Genomic DNA, 16,408 nt, shown 5'->3' with positions numbered 1-16,408 from the left:
GGAGTCAACTTGTTCGTGACGTCACGTGTTTCGCGAATTTTGGTTCGTAATCCGAAATTTGTTCGAACGTTAAGTTGAAAAAGATCGTTCGTAACCCGAAATGTTTGTATGGTAAACCGTTCGTAACTCAAGAGTCGACTGTAAGTGCATAAGCTCAGTTATTTTTATTTTATTATTATGCTGACCAGTGTCTGTTTAATAGCCTATACCTGTTAAAAATGAATTACGTTGATGTCACACAACACTGTTAAAGTATTACAATAATTATTTTTGATTTTTTAACACTCATTGCTCTTAGATGGCAAGGGAGCATAAATATGATTTTAAAAATCTGGTAGTTTGTTCAATATGACAAACCAATCAAATAATGCTTGATGAAATATATACATGGTGGATTCAGAAAGGATTCAGACCCTTGACTTTTTGTGCACTTTACTGTTTTGTGGATTTGTTTTTGATCTAACTGCCCTTTTATTCATCCATCCACACAACCATAATGACATAGGAAAGTGTTTTTACATGTTTTCCCCCAAAATTAGGCTATTTAACTTCAATGCATATTGCACTCTAATCCTCTCAGGTGTATAGAGCTAACTATCAAGGCCTTAATAAATCACTCTACAGGTGTAAGCAAAAGTACAGTTAAACGCTGTAGGACTATGTGCAGCCATCTGGTAAATGAATAGGTCTGTTGATTTGGATGTATAGCAGCTAATAAAATCATTTAACAGTACTAGGTGCAAATGTTTTTTTGTTTTATTTAATTAATTTGGCTCTTTTTACCCAAACTAGTCATATTCATATGCAATCCTGCTTCTGCTGCCCCCACCTCCAACCTGTGCATAGGGAGAGTCGGCACTGCCATCCACAATCAACCATCCCTTGTGTTGGCAACTTAACCGGTCAGCAGAGGCCATAGTTTCAGCAGTGAAGAAAAATACCTGCTCAACCATAGTTCCTCACCCCACATACCACAGCCAATCGTTTGTCCATATAAGCACCTGGATGGTCGTTAGCACAGCTGAGATTTGAACACTGATGTCAGCGGTGAGCAAACACATCTTGTTTATGATTTTTACATACTCCAGGTTGAAACACTATTGAAGTGGAGTGCAAAACATTTTTAGAGATGGCTTTGAAAAAATTCAAAATTCCCCAAAAATTTTAAATCTGTATAATTTATATCTCCAGATATGGGCCAAAACTTAAACACACGTATACAGTATACGTATACTGTAGTTATACAATATCAGTGTATTCAGAGTGTTCAATAGTCTCAGTTTAAAAATGGCATACTATTGACTTTCATTAATAAATGGTTTATCAACTGGCCTTGCCCAAACAGGTAACTGTACATAAACAACAAATGTGATAGAAAAAAGGCTGGGACAATATTTCTTTAAATAAATAAATACACAATAAAACATGTTTCTTTTACAAGACTTATTTATAAAAGTATGTACAAAATCATTGGACAATTCTGACATGGCATAACGAGAAATCTGGACATTAGTTATCGAAACGTAGGCAAATCAGTTTTATAGTACAGCAAAAACAACTAACTGCAGTGTTAAAGGCTAACTGGTGTTGCTTGATGAACCTTTTAATCAGCGATGTCTAAAGCAATAGCAAAAAGCTTCACTTTGTAAGAAGTTGACACCAAACATACTTATCTAAAAGCATCATTGACTGACCAATTATCTGATTGCTCAAATTCTGTCCATGACTGCAAATGTCCCAGCTGAAGGCTGGTAAATGACTTCCCTTTACACAACTCTGTTTGCATTTTGTTTAAAGTTCTAACAAAAAAAATCTAATTAGGTCTAGAGAAAAAAACAAACAATAAAAGAGTAGCAGATGTGCTAGATTCTACACTAGATTTGTGCAGAGAAATACTATATACAAGCATATATGAGGACTCCTCTGAGAGACACATCAGCTAACAAGACCTGAAAGACAACAAAGAACTTGAGTTAATAACTAGCAAACCAGGAACCTTTTGCAGATCAATAAAATATTCTGTTAATTTTAATCATCCATTTAACCATTTATTATCCAGAAAGAATAAAGAAACAACTACCTTTTGAAATACTATATATTCTACATGAACAAAATTAAGTCCAAAATAATTACCCAGATAGTCGTCCATCAGAGAGCCAATGGCAAACTACAAAAAAAGAAAAACATCATTACATACAGTATATTTACATTAACACAACAATTATACAAACACAAAAAATTGCCACTGCAGTGTTCAGACTCATGACACACAAACACATTTGGCTGTGTTTGAGGGAGGGAAGGTCAGACGGGGTCTTTCTCCACTGCTGCTGTGATATGCAAAATCCTGGACTGGTCAGGGTAGGGGGCCTTACACAAAGAAATAATGTGGCTCTCTGTACACGACATGGCTCTGTGTGGGAACACAATTAAAGTGGCTGGCAACTGGTGGTGTGTCAGAGGGGCTGCATGATGGTCTACAGCATCCTTGGCCAAATGAAGGTAGTGCAAGCAGGTAATGGGAAATGACTAGATTAGGAGAAAAATGGCAAAAATTAAGACTTACAATATCATTCTTGTCCACTCGAGTACCAACAATCTTCAATCTGATTTCATCGTCTTGTTGAATTACGATGTCCTAAGGAAAAGAAAGCATGTAATAAATAAAAATCTATTTCATATTAGAACTAACAATGTATTTAGCTGTTAAGCTTACCTCATCCAGTGTCTTGTAGCAGGGAGGATTCGAGTTTGGATCAAATTCCATTTCTGAGGGTATAGACTAGACAAGAAGAGAACAAAAAAATCTATAATTAATAAATTATTAAATAATTAAAGATTTCTGGATTTAAAAAAAGACAGATCAGGTCCAATTAAAGACAGATTGTAATAGAAATTATAGTGTCAATCTATTATCTATAATCTATCTATTATCTGACAGTGTGACATGTACAAAGTGAAATGACTTACATGGCGTGAAATAAAGCAAGACATTGGTCCGATTTCTGTGAACAGTCCAACCTGTAAAACACATAAAAGTTAAAAACACTAAAAATTTTCCAAAACAAAACAAAAAAACTAAAACTAGTACAGATAAGGGGACAGATAGATATGCTAAATCCATACCTTGTTAACCTGAGTAACCACCGCATCCACTACCTCCCCTTTAAACGGCCGGAACACAATGGCTCTGTATTTGACAGGGTACAACACAAAACCCCTGCCTGGCTGGATCACACCTGCCCCGATGTTGTCAATTGTGGTCACTGCGATGACAAAGCCATATCTAAAAACACAAGAGAGACCCAGATCAGTTGGCTGCTGACAAAAGAGTAGATGAACTTTGTTGCTGAAGTTAATACCAGCCACTGATACACATTTTCAATCAATCAGCCAGCAGAGGTTGTAATTGCCTCAGTTATAAGGAGTTCCCTGACCGGCTCCCATCCTGTATGAACAACAACCAATTGTTGTTCATGTAGGCTCCCAGCCCAGCTGGATGGCAGAGCTACGTTTTGATCCGATGAGTTCGAAATGTCAGCTCTGGTGTGTTATCGTGTTTTACCGCTGTGCCACCTGAGCGCCCTATCTTATTTTTTTTATTAAGATATGTAAACAAGGTAAGTTTGCTGAAGATGAGGCTGTGCCATAATTTTCCATGACTGACTGAAAACAATAGCAGTAGCAGCAGTGTCTCAGCAGTGTTTTTGGAGCCATGTTTTTTCTCTAATGCTTTGCTAACCTCAACATTTTTTTTCTTTGGTAATTATGTGCATATGAAACTCCTATCATTATGCCCACTACTGCCGAGATTCAGGGTTTGAATCTGGAGTGATGCTTTCGACCAGTCGGCAACTGTACAGACACGATATCTGGTGGCCAAAGAACATAACCATTGGGAGGCGTAATCAACCAATATTTCCCTTATTATATTAGAAAAGATGCAATAAAATGTACATTCATAATTAACATTGCTGGACTTACTTTCCAGTGCAAGTTCCTTCCACCTCTGTAAACAGCTTCTGCTTGACAGTGTTTAACAGGTTTGGGCCGAAGTAGCGAGGGTGAAGGAGAATCTCATGTTCTAAAGAAATCTACAAAAACATACATGTAAAAAAAGTACGGCATTGAGATATCTTGTAATCTTTTGGCCTTTTCTGATCTTACAGTAGTCTTTACACCATTATGTTTCTCCTACAAAATACAAATGTATTACAAATGTGGTATCTTCTGACTGGATCATGTTTTACAATAATGTAATGTTAACATGTTAGTCAGAGAGTTAAGCTCACAGGTAAACAGTAGTAATGTAAAGTCGTGGTATTCCACATATTGTTTAAAACGCATAATTTTTTCCAACTATTTAACTCTGCAGACGAATAATTATCTTAATCACCTGGATAATGACTTACTTGCATTTAGGACCTAAATTATTCAGTTTTAAGTAACCATGTAAAATAAAAATAAAGTGTAATATCCACTGGCTGATGTGCAGTATCAAACAAAATAGTGTTAAGCGAAATTCAAATTATTAATAATGCCTCCCAAGTACTTTGGCGTGAAACAGAAATATATATATATATAACGCAATTCATAAACAACTTTTGCAGAGACTTGATGCTTTCTATTGCGATTCTTGCTTCAGCTACACAACCGATGCTTCAGCTACTACTGCGTAGACATACAGGGGTTGGACAAAATAACTGAAACACCTGGTTTTAGACCACAATAATTTATTAGTATGGTCTAGGGCCTCCTTTTGCGGCCAATACAGCGTCAATTAGTCTTGGAAATGACATATACAAGTCCTGCACAGTGGTCAGAGGGATTTTAAGCCATTCTTCTTGCAGGATAGTGGCCAGGTCACTACGTGATGCTGGTGGAGGAAAACGTTTCCTGACTCGCTTCTCCAAAACACCCCAAAGTGGCTCAATAATATTTAGATCTGGTGACTGTGCAGGCCATGGGAGATGTTCAACTTCACTTTCATGTTCATCAAACCAATCTTTCACCAGTCTTGCTGTGTGTATTGGTGCATTGTCATCCTGATACACGGCACCGCCATTGGATGCACATGGTCCTCCAGAATGGTTTGGTAGTCCTTGGCAGTGACACGCCCATCTAGCACAAGTATTGGGCCAAGGGAATGCCATGATATGGCAGCCCAAACCATCACTGATCCACCCCCATGCTTCACTCTGGGCATGCAACAGTCTGGGTGGTACGCTTCTTTGGGGCTTCTCCACACCGTAACTCTCCCGGATGTGGGGAAAACAGTAAAGGTGGACTCATCAGAGAACAATACATGTTTCACATTGTCCACAGCCCAAGATTTGCGCTCCTTGCACCATTGAAAACGACGTTTGGCATCGGCACGAGTGACCAAAGGTTTGGCTATAGCAGCCCGGCCGTGTATATTGACCCTGTGGAGCTCCCGACGGACAGTTCTGGTGGAAACAGGAGAGTTGAGGTGCACATTTAATTCTGCCGTGATTTGGGCAGCCGTGGTTTTATGTTTTTTGGATACAATCCGGGTTAGCACCCGAACATCCCTTTCAGACAGCTTCCTCTTGCTTCCACAGTTAATCCTGTTGGATGTGGTTTGTCCTTCTTGGTGGTATGCTGACATTACCCTGGATACCGTGGCTCTTGATACATCACAAAGACTTGCTGTCTTGGTCACAGATGCGCCAGCAAGACGTGCACCAACAATTTGTCCTCTTTTGAACTCTGGTATGTCACCCATAATGTTGTGTGCATTGCAATATTTTGAGCAAAACTGTGCTCTTACCCTGCTAATTGAACCTTCACACTCTGCTCTTACTGGTGCAATGTGCAATTAATGAAGATTGGCCACCAGACTGGTCCAATTTAGCCATGAAACCTCCCACACTAAAATGACAGGTGTTTCAGTTATTTTGTCCAACCCCTGTACTTGTATTAAATCGGTAAAAAAATTGTGGGAGTTTAAGTTCAAGCCTTGCCAACGACCCACTGTGACCCTGACCAGGATTAAGGAGCTACTGAAATTACATTAATAAATTCAAGGCTAACTTTAATGTAACACAATAGAGTTTAACGGAACACCGCGACTTTACGTAAATTAAATAGATAAAATAATTTAATTACAATATTCTTACACTATTCAATGCTGTAAAACTAAACATATTTGTTATTTAAACATTATAAACGCTTTTATAAAAAACTTAAGCTAACCATCGAAATACAACTTGCACTGCTAGCAGCATTGGCTATGTAAGCATCACACTCGTCGTTTATATAAAGCAGTTAAATTATTACTCATAATTTATTTAAATAACTAGGTCATAAAAATTTTAATTAATAAAAACTTACGTGATAAAACATGTCTTTCTGTTATTTCAGAAGCGTTTATTGCTACTAATTTGCTAATACACGCTACAGTAAACCGAACACTAGAACAACGCAGTCGCAGAACTGACTACACTACCTTCCGAACATATTTCATAATAAAAGTCTTAGCAGTTTCTACTCGGTTATTTTGAAAATACTTATTTATATTTCCAAAACTTTACACAGTTGTAAAATCTTAAACATGAACAAAGGTGAAAGATGAAATGATAACATTGTGGTATTTCCAAAGATATGTTTATTTCTATTTTTTAACAATAAATTGTTGATGTATTTATTTAAATGAATACGACAATTGAGATGTCCGCGGATATATATATATATATATATATACAGGTCCTTCTCAAAAAATTAGCATATTGTGATAAAGTTCATTATTTTCCATAATGTAATGATAAAAATTAAACTTTCATATATTTTAGATTCATTGCACACCAACTGAAATATTTCAGGTCTTTTATTGTTTTAATACTGATGATTTTGGCATACAGCTCATGAAAACCCAAAATTCCTATCTCAAAAAATTAGCATATCATGAAAAGGTTCTCTAAACGAGCTATTAACCTAATCATCTGAATCAACTAATTAACTCTAAACACCTGCAAAAGATTCCTGAGGCTTTTAAAAACTCCCAGCCTGGTTCATTACTCAAAACTGCAATCATGGGTAAGACTGCCGACCTGACTGCTGTCCAGAAGGCCATCATTGACACCCTCAAGCAAGAGGGTAAGACACAGAAAGAAATTTCTGAACGAATAGGCTGTTCCCAGAGTGCTGTATCAAGGCACCTCAGTGGGAAGTCTGTGGGAAGGAAAAAGTGTGGCAGAAAACGCTGCACAACGAGAAGAGGTGACCGGACCCTGAGGAAGATTGTGGAGAAGGGCCGATTCCAGACCTTGGGGGACCTGCGGAAGCAGTGGACTGAGTCTGGAGTAGAAACATCCAGAGCCACCGTGCACAGGTGTGTGCAGGAAATGGGCTACAGGTGCCGCATTCCCCAGGTCAAGCCACTTTTGAACCAGAAACAGCGGCAGAAGCGCCTGACCTGGGCTACAGAGAAGCAGCACTGGACTGTTGCTCAGTGGTCCAAAGTACTGTTTTCGGATGAAAGCAAATTTTGCATGTCATTCGGAAATCAAGGTGCCAGTGTCAAGTACCCACAGTCAGTGATGGTCTGGGGTGCCATGTCAGCTGCTGGTGTTGGTCCACTGTGTTTTATCAAGGGCAGGGTCAATGCAGCTAGCTATCAGGAGATTTTGGAGCACTTCATGCTTCCATCTGCTGAAAAGCTTTATGGAGATGAAGATTTCATTTTTCAGCACGACCTGGCACCTGCTCACAGTGCCAAAACCACTGGTGAATGGTTTACTGACCATGGTATTACTGTGCTCAATTGGCCTGCCAACTCTCCTGACCTGAACCCCATAGAGAATCTGTGGGATATTGTGAAGAGAAAGTTGAGAGACACAAGACCCAACACTCTGGATGAGCTTAAGGCCGCTATCGAAGCATCCTGGGCCTCCATAACACCTCAGCAGTGCCACAGGCTGATTGCCTCCATGCCACGCCGCATTGAAGCAGTCATTTCTGCAAAAGGATTCCCGACCAAGTATTGAGTGCATAACTGAACATAATTATTTGAAGGTTGACTTTTTTTGTATTAAAAACACTTTTCTTTTATTGGTCGGATGAAATATGCTAATTTTTTGAGATAGGAATTTTGGGTTTTCATGAGCTGTATGCCAAAATCATCAGTATTAAAACAATAAAAGACCTGAAATATTTCAGTTGGTGTGCAATGAATCTAAAATATATGAAAGTTAAATTTTTATCATTACATTATGGAAAATATCACAATATGCTAATTTTTTGAGAAGGACCTGTATATATATATATATATATATATATATATGTATATATATATATATATATATATATATATATATATATATATATATATATATATATATATATATATATATATATATATATAAAATTTGAAAGCATATAAGAAATGTGTTTTTGAGATTCTGAAATATATACTGTAGTAACACAAAATAACCACTAGATGTCAGAATAACTATATTAAACGTGCTTCTCGTTTATGAAAAGCAGTACTGAGACCAAACACATGTAGCAGAGCGAGGTGTGGGGATATTTTACTGCAGTAAATGAAAAAAGAGAAGTGCATCAAAAGAAGAAAATTTAATTTTGTTATTATATTATAGTACAACCCCAAATCAGAAAAAGTTGGGACAGTATGGAAAATGCAAATAACATAAAAATGCAGTGTCCCTTCCATTTATTTTGACTACATTTATTTGATTGCAGACAGTTTGAACTCAAGATATTTTATGTTTTGTCCGCTCTTCATTTCATTTGCTAATAAACCTCCATTCCTGCATTTTAGGTCTGCAACACATTCCAAAAAAAGTTGGGACGAGGGCAATTTAGAGCTAGTAATGAGGTAAAAAAAACTAAATAATGATGTGATTCTAAACAGGTGATTGTAATCATGGTTCAGTACAAAAGCAGCATCCAGGAAAGGCTGAGTCTTTGATGAGCAAAGATGATCTCCAGTTTGTCAACAAATGTGTGAGAAAATTATTGAAATGTTTAAGAACAATGAACCTCAAAGAAAGATTGAAAGGGATTTGCATATCTCCCTCTACAGTGCATAATATCCTGAAACGATTCAAGGAATCAGGAGAAATTTTAGTTTTCAACTAGACAATGCAAAACCACATGCTGCACACATTACAAAGGCATGACTGTGGACGAAGAGGGTATGGGTACTAGACTGGCCTGCCTGCAATCCTGACCTGTCCCCAATAGAGAATGTGTGGAGGATTTTGAAATGAAAAATGCGACAACTACGACCCCATACTGTTGTACATCTTAAGACGTGTTTGCAGGAAGAATGGGACAAAATAAAAGCTGAAACACTAAATCACTTGGTATCCTCGGTGAGGAAACGTCTTTTAAGTGTGGTGAAAAGGAATGGCAACATTACAAAGTGGTAAATGCTTTACTGTTCCAACTTTTTTTGGAATGTGTTGCAGACCTAAAATGCAGAATGAATGTTTATTAATAAATGACATGAAGTTGACCAAACAAAACATGTCCCAACTTTTTCTGATTTGGGGTTGTATATTAATCATTAGCATGACTAGACATAATTAGTTCAAAATAATTAACCACCGTTAAAATTAAACATGGGGTGGCACTGTGGCTTGATGGGTGGCACTGTTGCTTCACAGCAAGAGGGTCCAGGGTTTGATTCCCAGGCGGAGTGGTCCAGGTCTTTTCTGTGTGGAGTTTGCATGTTCTTCCTGGGTCGCTCCGGTCTCTCCCATAGTCTAATGACATGCAGTCAGGTTACATGGAGACACTAAATTACCCCAGGTGTGTGTGTTTGCCCTGTGACGGACTGGCAACCTGTCCAAGGTGGTTCCTGAACTTCGCCTAGTGAATTGTACCAGTGCAACCTTAAATCTGAAACAAATGAATAAATATGATGGAACACTTAACATTACTAAACATACTGTATCAGCAAAGATCCTTTTCTCAGCAGACACATACTGTTGAAATCATAAGCTGTAAAAAACTGGCACTTAGGTTTTGGGCTGCAGACGCTCCATTGCCGGAACTGGGTGATTTAGCTGGTCAATTATGCTGCCAGACTCACACACACACACACACACTCTTATAGTGAGGGTGTGTGACTTAATTGAACCCATTAAAAACAGAAACGCCATTAGAATTAGCATTGGTTACAAAGATAATTGATGTAAAATCATTTGAACAAATAAAGAGCCATGCTAATGGTGTTTACTCACCACTTCACATTTTTCAGTCCAATTCGACAAGAGACCAGCACCAGAGCAATACCTGAACCATCTGAAGCTGGCTTTGGTCTGCTGTGACACACTTTTGGGAATCTGTGCCTTCAGTAAACAGCTGGATATTCACTATAACACTGATACTGTCAACTTTATTCTTGATATTTAATATACAATGAATTTAAGCGTGGTAAACTATTTAAAAATACAGGAACATCTAGGTGAGTAGCTTTGTTTTATCAACTGCATTACATTTACTTTCTTGACAGGTTATTTATATACGGACTGGTTGGTGTGTGTTCAATGTGGTGTTTTCTTAACTTTGTTAGTGAAATAATGTTATAAATATACAATAAAACAAAAATACGTATATACAATAAGTACATTTACTCAAATACAATTAGTTAAAAAAAACACACTATTTTTAAATGTTTGAATATGGTGGTAGGTCCATTGTAATTTTGTCAAATCTTTGTTGGTCAGAGTCAGCGTTTGTCAGACTTCCCAGAAATCATGAGACACAATGCAGTAACACACACTGCACCCCTTTATTAGATACTCTGATCAGCCATAACATTAAAACCACCTCCTTGTTTTTACACCTACTGTCTATTTTATCAGCTCCACTTACCATATAGAAGCACTTTGTAGTTCTACAATTACTGACTGTAGTCCATCTGTTTCTCTACATACTTTTTAGCCTGCTTTCACCCTGTTCTTCAATGGTCAGGACCCTCACATGACCCCCACAGAGCAGGTATTATTTAGGTGGTGGATGATTCTCAGCACTGCAGTGACACTGACATGGTGGTGTGTTAGTGTGTGTTGTGCTGGTATGAGTGGATCAGAGACAGCATCACTGCTGTGTCCACTCTGTTAGACACTCCTACCTAGTTGGTCCACCTTGTAGATGTAAAGTCAGAGACGATCACTCATCTATTGCTGCTGTTTGAGTTGGTCATCTTCTAGACCTTCATCAGTGGTCACAGGACGCTGCCCACGGGGCGCTGTTGGCTGGATGTTTTTAGTTGGTGGACTATTCTCAATCCAGCAGTGACAGTGAGGTGTTTAAAAACTCCAGCAGAATTGCTGTGTCTGATCCACTCATACCAGCACAACACACACTAACACACCACCACCATGTCAATGTCACTGCAGTGCTGAGAATGATCCACCATCAAATTAATACCTACTCTGTGGTGGTCCTGGGAGAGTCCTGACCACTGAAGAACAGCATGAAAGGGGGCTAACAAAGTATGTAGAGAAACAGACGGACAGTCAGTAATTGTAGAACTACAAAGTGCTTCGACATGGTAAGTGAAGCTGATAAAATAGACAGTAAGTGTAGAAACAAGGAGGTGTTTTTAATGTTATGTCTGATCAGTGTATAGCCAATCATTTCTGTATGTAGATACTAGACTGGCCAATTTGCACTGCTGGGGATTTGAATCCTGAATCACAGCTGTAGTGAACTAGAGCATATTTTTCTAATGTTGATAAATGACCAAATAAATTTAGCCTTTAATTTGTTTTTCTGTGTAATTCTGAGCTAGTAACAAAAGTTCTTATAACCCGGCGGAACGGTGGCTAACTGGGTATCACTGTCGCCTCACAGCAAGAAGGTCCTGGGTTCGATCCCCAGGTGGGGCAGTCTGGGTCCTTTCTGTGTGGAGTTTGTATGTTCTGCTTGGGTTTCCTCCGGGGGCTCCGGTTTCCTCCCACAGTCCAAAGACATGCAAGTGAGGTGAATTGGAGACACTAAATTGTCCATGACTGTGTTCGATATAACCCTGTGTCAAATGATGATTTTGTAATGAGTAACTACCGTTCCTGTCATAAATGTAACCAAAGTGTAAAACATGATGTTAAAATGCTAATAAACAAACACACAAACATCTCATAACCCTTTTCTTAACTGTCTTTAGTTTTCCAATAATTTTAAACATTGTTTTTTAAGTTCCCCTTGGAGTTTTGATGCATTTTCCATCTGCGCTTTCCATTAACTGTCATATTAATTGTACTTTTTAAAATTAATTTTATTTTCTATATATATTTAACTTTATTTTATTTTTTTCCAAATAGGTGATGAAAACCCTTATGAGGCCAAAACAGGAAGCTTTCTAGGAAAACCCCTGTCAGGTTACCCAGATCAGAAGATAAAAGAGGCTGCTATAAGTGTAGCTGGCAAGGAATTAATTAAAAGTGATCTCACCAATGTCTTCATACATCTACATCATTGTCTTTATCATGGGACTTCCCACCAATGCCATGGCCATCTGGGTCTTCCTGTTTAGAACCAAGAAAAAGCATCCAGCGTCCATCCTAATGGTCAGCCTGGCACTGGCTGACCTTCTCTTTGTTATTTGGCTTCCACTAAAGATCGCCTACCACTTTAATGGCAATAACTGGATTTTTGGAGAGACACTGTGTAAGGTCCTGGTGGGGTCTTTCTACAGCAACATGTACTTGTCCATTATATTCATAGCATGCATCAGTGTGCAGCGCTACTGGGCAGTTGTGCACCCACTTTCTGATAAACTGAATAGCCGGGTAGCAGGGTTTGTATCTGTGTTAGTATGGGTTATAGTCTGGCTCCTCAGTATACCACTATACCTGTATGACCAGACGATTAAAATTAGTAACATCAACATCACCACCTGCCATGATGTTGCGTACTATAGTCAATCACAGTTCTATGTTGCATACTTTCTGACTATGGGTGTTGTGGGATTTGTAGTTCCCTGTATTGTGTGTGTGGTGGCGTATGTGCTGATGTTTTACCATCTCAGAAATTCTATTATAGATGGCAATAGCAAGGAAAAGAAAAAGAAAGCGATCAGGCTCATGATTGTGGTATTGGTCTTGTTTTTGGTGAGTTTCACTCCCAGTAATGTCTTACTGATGGTGCATTACTCTAAGCTGAGTGCAGGGTTAAATGATGATGTCTATGGCTTATACATTGTTGCACTGTGCCTGTCCAGCCTCAACAGCTGTATCGACCCATTTGTGTATTATTTTATCTCAGAGGAGTTTAGAAATCATGTAAAGAATACGTTAATGTGTCGAAGTGAACGAACAGCCAAGAGAATAAAGATTTCCACAACTGACAACAGCAAATAGCAATTGGAGAGCAGTTATCCCATTAAATCTGGAATGAAAAAGAAAGTTCAGATTATTACTTATTAAAACGTTAAGTAGATTTCATAATGCAACATAATAATAAATCGTTTTACAGTACGGTACATTACAGTAGTACGAGACATGCAATGATCAAAAACATATCCAATTATAACTCATAACAATATCAAAACATTCCAATTAAAAATCTGTCTACCTCTGTCAAGAGCTGAATTATAGTAGGATTATGTCTGGGCCCTGTGTCTAGTCATTAACTACCCCAATGATGGACCTCTTTTTGTGCACAGACTAATAGAAAACGTTGAAATGGTACTTCTCCAAACAGTTGTCACCGCCTATCAAACACAAATGATCTCAATTTTACTATAATCATTGACATTAGTATTTCTCTGCACTAGAACTAAGTGGTCTATCCCAAACACAAACTGCACACAAAGCCATTATTTATAGTCTACCTGGGCAGCTCCAGAGTAGAAATGTATTCAAGTTCTTCTGCATGCTTTTCTATTTACTACTGTTTGTATATGCTTCAGCTTTAATATTATATTACAAATATAAATGTTTGCAACATACTGAGTGTATTACATCTAATAGCATGTTTCATTTACAGGCAGCATTAGCATTTAAACAAATAAATAAAATATGTAATGAAATACGTATTTATGCTAAATGAATTAACCTTCTATATAAATGTGTATGTGGAGCTTACTTTAGTTTATTGTAAAACATTAAATAAAGTTTAATCATAAAGAATCATTTTGCTGAGTTTTTGCTGACTTCTATAGCTGGTGTCTTCCCTGTGCCCCCCAGTCTTGGCTTCTTCCTTCAATGTCCCTGATTAGGGATTGTACAGTATATTAATTATTGGCATGACTAGACATAATTAGTTTAAAAAAAAATTACCACCGTTGAAATTAAACATGGGGTGTCACGGTTGCCTGATGGGTAGCACTGTTGTCTCACAGCAAGAAGGTCCAGGGTTTGATTCCCAGGCAGAGTGGTCCGGGTCCTTTCTGTGTGGAGTTTGCCTCTTATAGACCACTGAAGTCGTGCGTCATTCTGTAGTCCTCGTTATGCCCATATTTGGAGACCCGGGTCTAAGCCCGATTTCCAATGGCAAAAATTAATGGGGTTTCCAGAAATCGGCTCTAACGCATCCTGTGCTAAATAAACATGTTTAGTACCCTATACGTTTTGTCCTATGTACATTTTTCTCCTGTATATCACTGGATCCTCTGAATTACGAGGTTGTTAAAGGGTAATACTTTAATACGTAATACTAATAATGCTACACGTAATCAGTGCTAATGCTACTGCACAATAATTAGACGTCACTGAACTACACCAAACGAATCGACGGAATGAGCAAGCCCGTATTTGTTGACTTCAACCAAAGGTGTAACACCCAACCATCCTTGCTTTCTACTTTAATGTAGCTAGCTACTAAAAATATAAACTAAAACTGCGCTGCTTCGTGTGGTTATTTAAGAGGCTTATAAAAGAGAAAAAAAAGGAAAAAATTAAGAGGCTTTCAGTCTAGTGACATCAATTCAGTGCGCAGTAGCATTAACTTAAATGTAGCAATATTCATATTTTGACTCTTTATTAACTTCATAATTTAGAGGATCCAGTGATAATAGACAGAAGAATCTCCATAAAACAAAACGTAACAGCTTTGGAACACTTTTTATGACTACAGGATGCGAAAGAGGCAATTTTCGAAATCACCATTCATTTGTTCCATTCAAAATTTCTCTTAGACCCGGGTTACCAAATATGGGCATAACAACATGATTTATCTGGTCAATTACGCTGCCAGGCTAACACACACACTCTCTTATAGTGAGGGTGTGTGACTTAACTGAACCCATTAAAACCCATCTGAAGCTGGCTTTGGTCTGCTCTGACACACTTCTGGGAATCTGTGCCATTAGTAAACAGCTGGATATTCACTGTAACACTGATACTGTCAACTTTATTCTTGACATTTAATATACAATGAATTTAAGCGCGATGAACGATTCAAAAACACTGGAACATCTAGGTGAGTAGCTTTGTTTTTATCAACTTCATTACATTTACTTACTTGACATGTTATTTATATACAGACTGGTTAGTGTGTGCTCAATGTGGTGTTTTCTTAACTTAGTGAAATAATGTTTTAAATATACAATGAGATGTGTTTACAAATATACAATAAGTACATTTACTTAAATACAGGAAGTAAATAACCACTATTTTTAAATGTTTGACTATAGTGGTAGGTTCACTGCAATTTTGTCAAATCTTTGTTGCCATTGAGGTGCCATTTATTTGTGTAAATGTTTAATTAGTGATCTTAAAATTATCTTTATCTTTTCATTTTTTTAATGGCCTATTTAAAAACCAGCCTCACTGTGTGGGGGAGCAAAGTATCCTTTTTCCAGAGAATGTCAGAACATCTCTGGTTAAATTTGTATGTATTTACCTTAACTCATTCTGTGTTTTTACAAGAACACATATGTTGCATTTCAGTAAATGAACTTTATTTTCAAGTTTTACTACAGCTTTATCCAGGTCAGAGTCAGTGTTTGTCAGACTTCCCCGAAATCATGAGACACAATGCAGTAATACACACTGCACCCCTTTATTAGATACTCTGATCAGCCATAACATTAAAACCACCTCCTTGTTTTTACACCTACTGTCTATTTTATCAGCTCCACTTCCCATGTACAAGCACTCTGTAGTTCTACAATTACTGACTGTAGTCCATCTGTTTCTCTACATATTTTAGCCTGCTGTCACCCTGTTCTTCAATGGTCAGGACTCTCACAGGACCACCATAGAACAGGTATTATTTAGGTGGTGGATGATTCTCAGCACTGCAGGGACACTGACATGGTGGTGGTGTGTTAGTGTGTGTTGTGCTTTTATGAGTGGATCAGACACAGCAGCACTGCTGGAGTTTTTAAATACTGTGTCCACTCACTGTCCACTTTGTTAGACACTCCTACCTAGCTGGTCCACCTTGTAGATGTAAAGTCAGAGACGATTGC

At 37.9% G+C, this 16,408-nt stretch overlaps 1 protein-coding gene and 1 pseudogene across 1 annotated transcript; one reads left to right on the top strand and one right to left on the bottom strand.

The window, feature by feature from the left end:
* Window positions 1-1,428: 1,428 nt before the first annotated feature.
* Window positions 1,429-6,455, bottom strand: polr2g (RNA polymerase II subunit G). The gene is made up of 8 exons (XM_062999974.1): window positions 6,355-6,455; window positions 3,985-4,094; window positions 3,127-3,286; window positions 2,971-3,021; window positions 2,717-2,782; window positions 2,567-2,638; window positions 2,134-2,167; window positions 1,429-1,949 (listed from the first exon to the last, which is right to left on the bottom strand). The coding sequence occupies exons 1-8, from the start codon at window positions 6,364-6,366 to the stop codon at window positions 1,936-1,938; spliced, it is 519 nt and encodes a 172-aa protein (XP_062856044.1). The 5' UTR covers window positions 6,367-6,455; the 3' UTR covers window positions 1,429-1,935.
* A 3,753-nt stretch (window positions 6,456-10,208) lies between these two features.
* LOC134318712 (proteinase-activated receptor 2-like) lies at window positions 10,209-13,357 on the top strand (annotated as a pseudogene).
* Window positions 13,358-16,408: the final 3,051 nt, after the last annotated feature.

This window comes from Trichomycterus rosablanca, chromosome 8 (genome assembly GCF_030014385.1).
Source record: "Trichomycterus rosablanca isolate fTriRos1 chromosome 8, fTriRos1.hap1, whole genome shotgun sequence".
Classification (NCBI taxonomy): Eukaryota; Metazoa; Chordata; class Actinopteri; order Siluriformes; family Trichomycteridae; genus Trichomycterus; species Trichomycterus rosablanca.
This window is presented reverse-complemented; position numbering and strand designations above follow the sequence as displayed.